The following is a 14,104-nucleotide window of genomic DNA, read 5'->3' as shown; positions in this document are numbered from 1 at the left end:
CAATATTTTGCCAAAAAATGACTAAGTTCAAAAGCTGGTATTTTTTTCATAAATTATTGGAAATCTAAATCCTAGCAATATGCACACCTTTGATATATGTACAACTGATCTGCAAAAGAACAACTTCCTATCTTGAAAACTGTAGGAGGATTTATCCGTACAATGAGGGTACCCTATATACAAATTTTTGCCAAAAAATGACTAAGTTCAAAATCTCGTATTATTTTCATAAATAATCTGAAATCTAAATAATCCTAGCAATATGCACACCTCTGATATATGTACAATTGATCTGCAAAAGAACAACTTCGTATCTTGAAAACTGTAGGAGGAGTTATCCGTACAATGAGGGTACCCTTTTGGCAGCCGCCCGCCCGCCCGCCCGCCATTTTCACCATTTTAATAACCGGATTTTTCCGTTGGAAAACCCGGTTGATAAAACCCACATGGAAACAACTTTCCATGCAAGTAATTTTGTTATATAAAAATTGTAATACATGGGGTATATGTTGTCTTTATATATTTTCATATACGACATAATTGAATATTGTTTGGTGTATTTTATCATTTCTATGACCCATGCATTTATCTCCTAATGCAGTGTTTTTACATTTAAGATTGGTTTCTCAATTTTTCATATATTGTTGCAAATAAAAACTAAGTTATCAATAAATGATTAAACAAAGAAAATGGAGTCTAATATTTTATGCAATATTTGCAAATAATATAACAAACTAGACACGATCTCGTTGCGAGCAACGAGGAGGTCTTCCGTCCGATTTTTTAGAATATGGAATGACCTTACGCTTGATCTTCGCCAACGGAATGATCCGGAAAATGAGGCGGGATCTATGAGTAATGGGTGAAAGACTATCTATCCCTTTGGTGTCCCTTATTTGAGGGATCAGCTCCTTTTCATTCAGTCTAGTCAAAAGGTATTTTTGTGTACCACTAATAAGTGTTTAGAAATTGGTTACCGTTTTTGAGATATCTGGGAAAAATCGTTTTGATATCCGGTCCTAAAACTCCTTTTAGGGTCCAGATAACAAACAATATATGGTTGTACATTGTTAAGCTCAATATTTTGAGCATCTTTTGTTCAATATTGCTTTCCAAAGTTTTCCTCCATTTTGAGATATTGAGCATCAAAGTTGTAGACTTCTGGCCCCTTAAAATCCTTAATTATGTAACATAAGAGTAAATGACATTAGAATGAACATAATTGCTTCTATAATGTATCACAAAATCTTTCACAGTAAAAAGTTATCATCAAAAGACTTTAGAGCCCCCTCAGCCCCTTATTTGAAGGACCAGCCCCTTTTTCATGATTTCAAATGAAAGCTCTTGTCAATTCAAACACTTTTTGTTCAAAAAGTAATTACAAATTTTGTACCGTTCTCGAGATTACTTGAGAGGGTCGTTTTAGGGGCCGACCCTGTAACTCCCTTTAAGGACTGCATAACAAATAAATTATGGTTGATTATTGTTAAGCTCAATAATTTGAGCATCTTTTGTTCAATATTGCTTATCCAAATGTTTCTTCATTTTGAGATATTAAGCATCAAAGTTTTGGACTTTTGGCCCCTTAAAATTCCTAATTACGTAACATAGGTGTAAATTATTGCCATGTATAGGTAAATGGCCTAAGAATGAACATAATTGCTTATATAACGCATCACAAAATATTTCACGGTAAAAGGTTATCATTAAAAGACTTTAGAGCCCCTTCAGCCCCTTATTTGAAGGGCCAGCCCCTTTTTCATGATTTCAAATGAAAGCTCTTGTCAATTCTAACACATTTTGTTCAAAAGGTGTTTACAAATTGTGTACCGTTCTCGAGATATCGGGAGAGGGTCGTTTTAGGGGCCGACCCCGTAACTCCTTTTAGGGACCGCATAACAAGGAAATTATGGTTTCAGATTGTTAAGCTCAATATTTTGAGCATTTTTGTTCAATATTGCTTATCCAAATGTTTCTTTATTTTGAGATATAGAACATCAAAGTTTTGGACTTCTGGCCCCTTAAAATCCCTAATTACGTAACATAGGAGTAAATGATTGCCATTATTAGGTTAATAACCTAAGAATAAACATAATTGCTTCTATAACTCATCACAAAATATTTCACGGTAAAAAGTTATCATTAAAAGACTTTAGAGCCCCCTCAGCCCCTAATTTGAAGGGCTAGCCCCTTTTTCATGATCTGAAATTAAAGCTCTTGATTTAATTAAGTTTTTTTGTTCTACATGTTTTAACAAAATGCTTTGAAGAAAAGAGATATTCAAAGAAAACCAAGAAAAATCATGACGCCTTTTTTATCTTAATTTTCAAGCTCGGGCGAGCTTCGGCGCTCTTTGAGATAAAGATGATTAATGACCATTAGACACTATTTCAGTCTTTCGTCTATCAGCCCTGAAAAGTTCAACATCATATCTTCAATGGTAAAAGAGGAGTTCTCGGTACAAAATACCCCTATAAAAACTGATAAATCCACGATATCTCGAGACAGGAAGTGACGTCATCAACCAAAAAAATTTCCAACAAGGTTCAGATCAATACCTATCAGAACTGAAAATTTGACGTAAATCGGTTGAGCCGTTTCCGAGAAATCGCGTGCACAAAATCGGTAAGAAAAAAAAAAATAATAATAATAATAGGGAAAAAGAAACCTAAGAAAAACAATAAGGTCTTCCGTTGGAAACGGAAGACCTTAATTATTTAAGAAAATGAAAGTTAATACCTGCAAGGTCTAATCAATCATTTAATAAGTCAAAACCATGTGATTTTCTAAGATTCTAGCTTACAGACAGACATTGTAATATACAGGTATTTGATCATATAAAAAAAGTACTTTTATAGTTTATAGGTTTTTTGAAATGAGAATACTTTACAGTTAAAAAGTCTTGTTCTGCAGAGGTTTAGTCGGGTCGTAGAGATGTGTCCATTCGAATCAATAAGGAGTGTCCTTGGCTGTTGTTGATGTAACCTGAGTCGTAGTTTATGGAAATAGGCCTTTTTGGGGGATTTTCGAGCATTGTCCAGACCGGTGAAGCACTCATATGATCACATCATGGTTACATCAGACTTAGTAGTTCTTGACAGTGGTGGCATTAAAATTCTTCTTCTTGCGATGAACTTGTTCCTTTCACTGGGCTGTACTTTATGTCTGTTCTATTTGTCATAAACAAGAATAATAAAGTTTCATTTAGATTTTTAAACAATAAACATTCAGCCTAACATGTAATAAAAGCATTCTGAATAAAATTCTGAATACAGAAGCTACTATGCAGTTGCCAGTTGCTGTTTAAACTATGTCATATAATGACTACAGTAGTACCTGGTCTAAAATGTTTCATTTTGTATTTAAAGGAATGTTAATTTCATTTTGATTCAATTATTGTTTGTTGAACAATGGAAAAACTTATCAACAATAAGTGTGTTTCACCACCCCCAACCCCCATCAACCTCCTTTTCAAGAACTTAGACCTGGATTTCCCAAGAATTACTACAGTAAATTATAAACATCCTACACATGTATAAGTTAATGGTTAACATAATCAATTTCAAAGCAATACCTTGCGTTCACGTCGTCCAGCTGGTCAAAACATTCACCCGAATCACCGAACAGAGGATGCAACTAATCCCCGGAAACATTGACATTGTATGCTGTCTGTGCTGAAAAAGAAAAACGTGAAAAAAAAAGATTTCATTTTCCGGATTTAATTAATAATTTTTGTTAATATTTACGTTACATTTAGAGTTTATAAATTGTATAATGTGCGAAAGATTCATTGTTCGTCTTGTTTACCAACCAAGCATTCATATATTAGGGACGTTTATATAATTATACATGTGTATACCCTGGATAATCTTGATTATCATGCATACAAAGTTGGTTAATGGTTAACTTGGTACAAACGTATATTTTAAAGAGATACGGTAATAACAATTAAAATGCCGAACCAAATTTGAAAAAAATGACGCCATCTTGATTTGATGGCGCGAGATCTCGTTTACGAATGAGAGATAAATTAGAGCCTTGAAAATGTTATTGGGAGTATCTATATTGTGAATTAAGTTACATTGACATGAGTTCTTCGTTCCTGAATTATCTCCTTGTTGTAGAGGCTATTAATGCTTCTCAATTCTCCATTTTACAACAGCACCTTCTTGTCCATTTTAACCTTTGCTCGGAATCATATAGTGCGCCAATACTGACCAATCAGAACCCGCTAAATCTTGGGAAAGTGTATCTTGGGATAGTTTAAAATAAAAAATGTTTAATCAAAATTATCATTTTTGACCGAAAAGATACCTTTTACATGTATATTTATTTTATATAAGAACTGTCGGAGTCAGTATTTCCTGGTTAAATACGACAAAGTATATATATTGGCGTGTGTTTGTTACAATTGAATTTGTAACACGTGATTTAAAAAAAAAATGGCCGACCGTTTGGTTACAAATGTCTAATGAAATTAAAGAAATTCTAATGAGACATATGTATCAGATTTTGTCTTTAACCATATTGTATTTACATGTACTGATGATTTTGCCAAACTAAATATGATAGAGCCATATATAGTTTACTGACAAGTTAGTCTTGACTTGTCCAATTTTCACCGGGATTCTAAGCACGGTCATATTCTTATTCAATATATAGAGGTGTGAAAATATTATGTTCATCACAAAGCAGGTTCTGCATGAACACACAGAAATCACAAATATAATTAGATGCCGATCAATTAACGGGGTCCGGTTAACTGCGTTCATCCGTACGGTCAATTTACAACTACGATGAATTGAGGCAATTATTTTACAGTTACACATGTGCACTGATTGGTCATACGATGAACAGTACGTTAAGAATACTTATGAAATTAAAATACAAACGCGTTAAAAGACGTACACGTCGGACTGATAATTAAACAAAATATAATTTTAATTATTTGGAATACTTTCTACATCAATCATATGTCATATATATAACGTTACGAATGTATAATCAGATTTTAAAAATATATTACAATCACGTGCACCATAGTGCTGGATTTTAAACTGATTTTGTAATATAACGTATAACTTCAGTAAAATTATAAATAATGCTTATTATATCTTATAACAGAAACATGTGCATGTTTCATAAACATGTATCAATATCTGTGTTTACAGTACAGAAAGTAAATACAAAGTATAGAAATGCACGAATCACATAGGCGGCGGAACCGGGGGGGGGGGGGGGGGCTTAGTGCAAAGTTAGACTTAACCATAAGGCACGTAGCCCCCCCAAAAAGTCCTGTGTACATGTGTTGGCGTGGTATTAAAAAAGAAATGAAATGTTCTAACAAGGCTGCAGATTGATAAAGGTTTGGCAATGAAATAAAGATTGCATGTTTACTTATTAGAAAATTAATACCCGGGTGAACTATATAATAGAAAAATTAAATTAAACAAGAGGCCAATTGGCCTTAGCGGTCACCTGAGTAGCATATATCCCATACACAAACTTGTCATGGAGTCTCATATATGCATCTAATTTATTAGGTTTCATACTGGAGTAAAAAAAAATTAAATTGGCAATGACAAGCACATTTAATTAAAAATGAACTGTGAAACCTATAATTTTGGTGAAAAACTAAAAAATCTGGTCTACAAAATAATGAATTCAGTTTTCCTTTCAGGCGTGTGGGAGTAAAGAAATTAATTTTTTAACGTTATATGCATTAACATCTATACATCCATTTGGACCTGCCCTAGAGTCAAAACCCATACCCCACGGGACATGAAAATTAAAATTTCATTAGAGGACTTTCTGGTAAATATAATTATTACCGTAGTCTTTTTTTTATACAGATGTGTGAGAATAGAGAAAAAGATTTTTAAACATTATATGCATAAACACGTTATTGCCATATTGCCCCCCCCCCCCACCTTCATGTCCTGAACCCCTGACCCAGAAGCCATGAATTTCACAATTTAGGTAAAGGAGATTGTGGATATCATAACCATGTATTCAGTTTTTTTGCAGTGTGGGAGTAGAGAAGAAGATTTTTTAAGATTTAAAACATTTTTACTATATGGCCATATTGGCCCCACCCTAGAGCCTGAACACCTTACAAAGGGGTCATGAATTTCACAATTTTAATAGAGGGCCTCATGGACATCATATCCATGCATTTAGTTTTTAACAAATATATGTGGGAGTAGAGAAGAAGATTTTCTAAGATTTATTACATTTTTACTATTTGGCCATATCGGCCCCACCCTAGAGCCTGAACCCCTGAGCCAAGGGTCATGAATTTCACAATTTAGGTAGAGGGCTTCATGGACATTATAATCATGCATTTAGTATTTAACAAATATATATGAGAGTAGAGAAGAAGATTTTCTAAGATTTAATACATTTTTACTATATGGCCATATTGGCCCCACCCTAGAGCCTGAACCCCTGACCCAGGGGTCATGAATTTCACAGTTTGGGTAGAGGGCTTCATGGACATCATAATCATGCATTTAGTATTCAACAAATATATATGGTAGTAGAGAAAAAGATTTTCTAAGATCTAATACATTTTTACTATATGCCTATATTGGCCCCACCCTAGAGCCAGAACCCCTGACCCAGGGGTCATAAATTTCACAATTTTGGTAGAGGGCCTCATGGACATCATAACCATGCAACCAGTTTTTTCCTCACATGCGTGGGAGTAGAAAAGAATATTTTTGAAAATATGGCTTTTTTTGCATATTTGGCCCCGCCCGTGGCACCCCAGGGGTGGTAGAGCCATAAATTTCACAATTTAGATTCTTCTTACCATAAAGATGCTTCACACCAAAAATGGTAACGATTGGCCTGGTAGTTTTCAAGAAGTTAAAAATGTAAAATTGTTAACGCACGACGCACGACGACGGACGAAGACCAATTGCAATAGGTCACCTGAGTGACTCAGGTGACCTAAAAATCAATGCAAACTCTGTCAAACTCTAACTCTCTCTCTCTCTCATATGATTTATAGTTTCTTTTATTTCTCGACCAATATCTATATAACCTCCTACATGTATAAAAAAACAACACATTGACATGTTCTGGCCTTGGCGGAAGGATTGCGTTTTAAAACAGATCTTACGACTTACGACCAAATTAAATGAATCAATGCTGATTAAAAACAAACAAATCAATATTTCATTTTTTGGCTGTAAAATATTATTATGGACATCAGAGTAGTCCTATAAATATGGCTATCTCTAAGTTTTGTTCTTTAAATATCATTCAATGAAACTGAAAGTATTTACGACTCTGTCGTAGGTTCTTTTGTAAAACGCAGATTTTTGTTCACTGGCAATGAATTAAATTATCTTTGATATCTTCCATTTAGCAGTAAAAAGGGATATTGAAATTAGGTTTGAAAAATTAATAAAATTGATTATGAGAATGATTCATCGGTTTTAACTCAACTCAACTTTTAACTCAAGGGTCCACAAAGCTGGTCAAAAACCTATTGAACAAACATACAACAGTGATTTCTTAGACAAAATTATATAAGCTATTAAAGCTTGTTTTGCTATTCAAGGGAAATTAATACAGGTACATGTATACCAAAGAACTGGATATAAAAAAGAAAAGAAAAAAGGCGTACTCTATTTGAATATGGCTACTTATAAATTCCACATTCTGTCTGATTTACTGGTTTTAGTGTGCACCTATATGTTAATATATATTCAAAATTAAATGCTAAACAGCATGTGTAGCGCTTGATCTTTGCTTGTATTTCATTATTAATTACCCTGACTCATACGATTGATAGGTTTAAGATATTCATAGTAAAAGTTTACATCTATATGTAGACAATTTTAAAAATGAATAATTTACTCCATGTTGTAATTTTTATGTCTGTTTTTCAAGCATAATGGAGTGGCGTGTTCCTAAACTCTAAAGGACTACATGCCCTAAAGGCTTTCACACCTATCGAAAATAATCCCCGCCTTTAGTTTACCACCCGATGAATCTCATGTCTTTAGTGTTTGATTATTTCAGTATCAATCAATTATAATTAACTAAAAATGTGATTTCTAATATTACAACAACAGTGTGTCTTGTGATTTGGCGCTGTTAAGTACAAAAATTGACTTATAGCTCAAAATATAACATATGTGATTTAAATAGTTGAATTGAGAAAATAATATTGTACAAATAACCCGGTCAAAAGCCGTACATGGGACGTCAGGGGCATACACAGGGAAGTACAGTGGCTTACAAGGGATGTCAGGTGTGTACAGGGGGTGACAGGGGCTTACAGTGGCACACAGGGGTCCAAGATGTGTTTAGGCAATCTCGCTTTAAACACCCGTGCTGATTGCATGCATAACATAAAGCAGACCCCATCTGACGAACGCGAGGACTAGGGGTATAGCCCCCCCCCCCCCCCCTCGACTCCACGCATCACTCATTACTGGCAATAGCTAAATGAGCAACAGGCTCTGGCCTCTGTAGCAGATTATGCTTTGCTAGTCTTTAAGAATCACGATGCAGCAAGTGTATTGAGGATCTTGACGCTTGACGGCTCTGACGGACCCACCTTACAGCAGTTTCCACCAAAGTACGGCCCCATTACTCTGACATACAATTCACGTGTCCCAACATTGCTGTCCGAAACGTGGCCTGCCCTAATGTCTCCAGTCTTCCAGTGGTCTGGGAATGCCAACCATGGATGCTATCCTTGCCTGCGTCTCTGGCCAGGAGAACCACCCTCATTTTGACTACCCTCCCCATATTGATGCCATTCGAGCAGGGATCACAGTGTTGGCAACCCTGGGAAACCTTTTTATTTAAGCATTTAATAAAGGGTCCCCAGTGTCTACTGCTCCTTGACCCATAGACTGTGAACCCGTGTTTGCCTCAAGAGGCTGGATGGCGTGCGCGTTCCCCTAGGACTTAATCCCTGAGAGTGATTTCCCACAAGGACCCTGATACCTTCACCAACAATTTTGTAATCTAGGCAAGCTGTGACTCCAAAGCTAAAACCCGTGCTTTTAATTCGGGCACAATTTTGGTCCGCCGGGAGGACTCCATGGCCCGTGATTTGCCAGTCTCAGCTGCATCTTCAAACGCATATTTAAAGTAGCCCTATTCCCACTCACCCCTGGGTAAGGAAAATGTCTACCTACCCTATTACAGTACTATCATTCACTACCCGGGCGTGGGGAGTGCTGTGCACTGGCGGCATAAAAAGGCGTTATCAAGTCTAAAAGCCGGTCAGTCTTATTGTACACCTGACCTCCTACTGCATTTGTAACACTCCGAATATTGTGTTGAGGTTCTTTATTTCCTTATATACATAGATGTTGACAGATCCTAAAAATTTAAATACAATCTATTTATCACACGTGTAATATACAATGTAAATATCATAATTATACATGTTCTCTCAATACTCTTTATTATTCATTTATCTATAGTATTACCCTTTTCCTTTGTCTAATACATGTAAGTACAGGTTTGTCTAGGCCTATTGTCATTCAAAAACTTTACACAATTATATATCTCAATATTAAATAGAAAATAAAATTTGTATAAACACACACTTTCATTGCAATAAGCAAAGAAATTAACAAATACACATACCTAAGCAAGGACACACTGTGAATGTTAAATTTCTTGACTTCTCTCTTTGCCTTTCTCTTGGAAAATGAAAATGAGCTAGGCAATAATTACCCAGAATGCCAATCTTTCTATGACATCACAGAATAATTAACCAAAAACCTAAATGTACTTTCGATAATAAAGATAATATGTAACTATAAATATAAATCTGACTTAGCCTAGTGGTATAAGTCCCAAGCCCACACACCAAAGGCACCCGGTTCAATCCCCCAAAACCACAGACACTTTTCTTTTTATATAAACGTTCAATAAATATCAAAATAAAATAATTATTCAAATTCCACCCTCTTGCACATTTATATCCTTTTAAACTTGGGTCCCAGCTAGATCAGCCTCCTTAGTTCCCTTGCCCTCCTGGACATCCATGAAACTCGTCATTCGAAAGCCAACCCTGCCCAAACCAAATGACCAATGCTAAGTTTGTTAATAGTTATTTTTGATTTTTATCAACTGTGCGTACCTGTGTGCAGCCTGTGTCGGATGCAGGGGAACAGCCCTACTATAGGCATAGCTCCGTATCAGGACAGATCTCGAGGCGGCGACCTGTGATTCAGATAAAGCCCTAGGATACGTCACACAGATAGAGTCCCGACCTCTTTTGTGATTTACATGTTTAGTATGTTATATATGGGTAATCCTTCTAAATATATGTATTTATTGACTCGTGATTTTAGGGTAACTTTCATGCAAATTGTTTATCATGTATAGGTACAGGTATAGGTATATAAACACATTTATCAGACCGATCTACAGCACCTAACACAAACACGTTACAAAACCCACGCGTAAACTATATGGAACCCCCCCCCCCCCTTCCTTTCTCTGAGACATATTTTCGTTTAAACTTGAAGTTCTCATTGAAAGGCATGTTCCATCATAAATCTAAATACTATAATTATCTATAATACAAACTTTAGAAATCGCTTATATAAAAGAGTTTCGTATAATGGACCGTAGTTTCATAAACAAAACTCTATATTTCATTTAAGTAAAGTAATCTTTTTCAGACTCCAGTGTTAAGTTTGAAAGTAAGCATGTGGAAAATTAAAAAAATTACATAAAGCTTTGCCGCTAAAACCACAATTTATATTAATATCCAACAGTTTTTTTTGTATTTCCTGAAGAAAATCGATTGTAAGTTTTGAACTGACAAGCAAGAAATCTACGCTATCGAGTAGAACGTTAAAATTCCAAAAATAAACTGTAAGGAAGAAGCACGTTCTTGTTGCCAAAGACTTCCTATCGATATAAACAATGAAATCAAATAAAATATTATAAATGTTTTCTTCCCAAAACTGTTACAAAGCAGAGTGGTGCAATGAGTTACAAAATGAATTAAAAAATGTCATTCATGTGTTCGAATCCCGATGGGGCTTATATATTTCTTTATTCCAAAAATGTGAAGAACAAAATAACAACCTTAACAATCACTTAATTTTACACGTAAATGATATTCATCGACTAGAACTCCCTTTCCCAAAATACTGGATCCGCCTCTGGTATTAATGAGTATAGAAAAATTAAACATAATGTGAATAGAGGATAAAGTAGTTCCATGTTGCGCGTCAGATGAATGACGGCATCTAGGATGTATAAAAAGTCTGCCTTCCAGTCTCCTTTCATGTATATACCGGTATATCAACAGATGCAGTTGATGGCATTTACATCTCGGTGATAGGGCCATTGACCATGCAGTGTGGCTCTATATCGTGCCGCTGCCTACATGTATCTTGACACGATATCTCAGCATTCAAAGTCCATTCAAAAGACAGGAAACGTTCTATTCTTAATTCTGGATTTTTAGAGGGTGGCTATTTAAGGTTTTGTTTTGTTTGTGTATTGGGTTCAATACTACTCTGCAAAAAGCATGAAATCAAACAGGAAGAATTAATTGACCCAAGAGGGGTTAAAATTCAAATTGTTTCTAAAATTTCTAAATTCGGTTGAACCAAAATATAAACATTTCTGATAAGCTTTAGGATTTATTTATATTACTATAAAGGTTAATGTATTTATCTAATTCATATTTAAACTTTTTTATGTATAGTTATGTTTTTAATTACCAAAGCATCATGTGTTGATATACATCCCGAGAATGGCACTATAGTATAATACTGTGTGTTTATCTTCACAGTTAATGTCGCCCTCAACAAACCAACGTACCTACAGTACCCATACAGAGGTTACGACCGATATGACGCCAGGAACGCTGTGGACGGACGTAAATCAGACCTCAGTTTTGATGGAGGTCAATGTGCTGTATCATATTGGAAACAAACCGCCACCTGGTGGGTGAACCTGACCACCATCCACAGCATCCACAACATCACCATATACTTCAGGACGGGGAAAATATTACAGGGTATAGTCACATTTTATTATTTTATATTTACCATCAGAAAACAGTCTGTTAAAACTCAAATTATATTTATCTCCACTGACTATTATATTGAAGAAGTATCCTGTTGTGTTTGATTAAAAAGATCCTACCAGGATTTGACAATGATATTTAAAAAAGTTATTATGCATGTTTATTTGTTGAATTTTGTATAATGCCGTGCATTGTTTATTTACACTGTACAGTAGCTCCTTTATTTTCCACGTTTGTTTGAATACAAATAATTTCTCATGTTTGTATCGCTTATGAAACAAAATATTGAACACAAGTTGATGCTGAAATTTAGTAAGAAAGCTGCTTTTGCACCCGCTTTAAAACTTTAAAAACACCACATTAGTCATTTATTTTTATTCTACATAGCAACCGACTGTTAGAATACTTAATGTATTTAAAAACACATACACGTAACTAAAGCATTTTAAGAGTTTAAGAAATATGTATACACTCTAAAAATATACAACGATACTTCTCATTTGATTGGAGATGGCAAAACCTGATTCTTCGGGACATTTACAATGTACGAGAAAAGTGCTTTTAATGGAACAATTTAAAACAAAAAATATACGTATGAATGAAATATCAGTGATAATCTGCAGGAAACATGTGCTTTTCTTTTGTGCAATCTGACAACCTAAACCCACGTGTTATGTGTACTTTTTGAGATATTTAACGTACACACAAATTTGTATTATTAGACTCTCAGTCTGTCATAACATCACCGAGGTTTTATAGTTTAAGCATTTATATGATAATAAATTCATCTCAGGTCATTTACATACATGGTTCTAAATTCAATAACATAAACAGGTTTTCAAATGCAAGTTGTCCAGAGGTGGGGGGTCCGATGGTTATTTGATTTTTCCGGGGGGGGGGGGGGGGAGCCCTGACACCCCCTCCCAGATCTGCTCATGCTACATGTTCGACGTCTGCTATAAGTAAAATGCATGGACGGGGTTTTTGTCTTGGTGAATTGTTACACTATTTGTAGTTTGTGACATTCACCAATTAAAATAATTATTATTTTAACTATAAATTTTCACTTTATTATTCTCTACTTAAATATGTGATATACATGTAAGCATTAATTGGATAATATATGATAATTATTTTAACACAAATTTCAATCTCATATGTAATATCGGATCTTTGTTGGTTGTCTTTAGGGACAAAAACACAACATGTAACAAGTTTAACGAATACACGGGGTGTTATATATTTAGAAATTTTTCTACAATAACTGTTTAGCATATATAAAAATATCGCTTTAACACGAAGAAATAAATGTTAAGACGATTGGAAAGACATAAATATATTGACGATGCACATATCACGGACTAAATACATGCAAGCGGTTTGTTTATTCCACTGCTTATCGTTTTATTTATTACCTACACACAACTCCAAAAGAATTTCATTATAATAATATTTTAAGGATTTTTACAGCGCATCCGTTATTGTTAAATTAATGCTTCTCAGAGCAATAAGGATATTGTTTAATTAATCTAGCTTCTTTTATCAGTTCATCTTTGATCGTGATTCCTTTTGTAGACTTTTATACTGGTGTGTCAAATAACTTTCTTGGATTCTCGGTGTACGTCTCAAACACAACAGACAGACTACAGGGAACACTGTGTTACAAGGACGACAACTTTACAGCACTCAACATACCTTCTGTCTTCACCACCACCTGTCCTGTACATGGACAGTACGTCATCTACTACAACGAGAGACTACCAGGAGTTACCTACCCTAGAGGGTACTCTACAGATGTTTGCATTAGCCTCTGTGAAGTGGAGGTGTATGGTGAGTGTTCCTTATTCCTTGAATTCAACCTTGAATACTGATGTTGTGGGTGTACATATGCCAATATAATATCAATGCACTTTTGGAACAGCAATACTGCGTCCACTGACACTTGCGTTGTAATGATAAGAGTCTAAGATTACGTCTAATATTAGGACGTATTTAAACTCACTTGTAATTTGCAATAGAATGCAGGATTGTTGTAGTACTGATACGAACACATGCATGCGCTTTTATCAAATC

The 14,104-nt window shown here is 35.0% G+C and overlaps 1 protein-coding gene across 6 annotated transcripts in view; it reads left to right on the top strand.

The window, feature by feature from the left end:
- The window catches only part of LOC105327130 (multiple epidermal growth factor-like domains protein 6), a 148,754-nt gene that overhangs the window by 76,702 nt on the left and 57,948 nt on the right, over positions 1-14,104 (top strand). For 5 of the 6 annotated variants that reach the window (XM_066074341.1, XM_066074326.1, XM_066074315.1 and 2 more), the window contains exons 2-3: positions 11,795-12,022; positions 13,607-13,861. The exons of the other annotated variant lie outside the window; for it this stretch is intronic. In XM_066074341.1, the coding sequence (XP_065930413.1) occupies positions 11,795-12,022; positions 13,607-13,861 (483 nt within the window). The remainder of the gene's footprint in view (positions 1-11,794; positions 12,023-13,606; positions 13,862-14,104) is intronic. 6 annotated transcript variants of the gene reach the window in all.

The sequence above is a fragment of the Magallana gigas genome, chromosome 1 (genome assembly GCF_963853765.1).
Source record: "Magallana gigas chromosome 1, xbMagGiga1.1, whole genome shotgun sequence".
NCBI lineage: Eukaryota > Metazoa > Mollusca > Bivalvia > Ostreida > Ostreidae > Magallana > Magallana gigas.
This window is presented reverse-complemented; position numbering and strand designations above follow the sequence as displayed.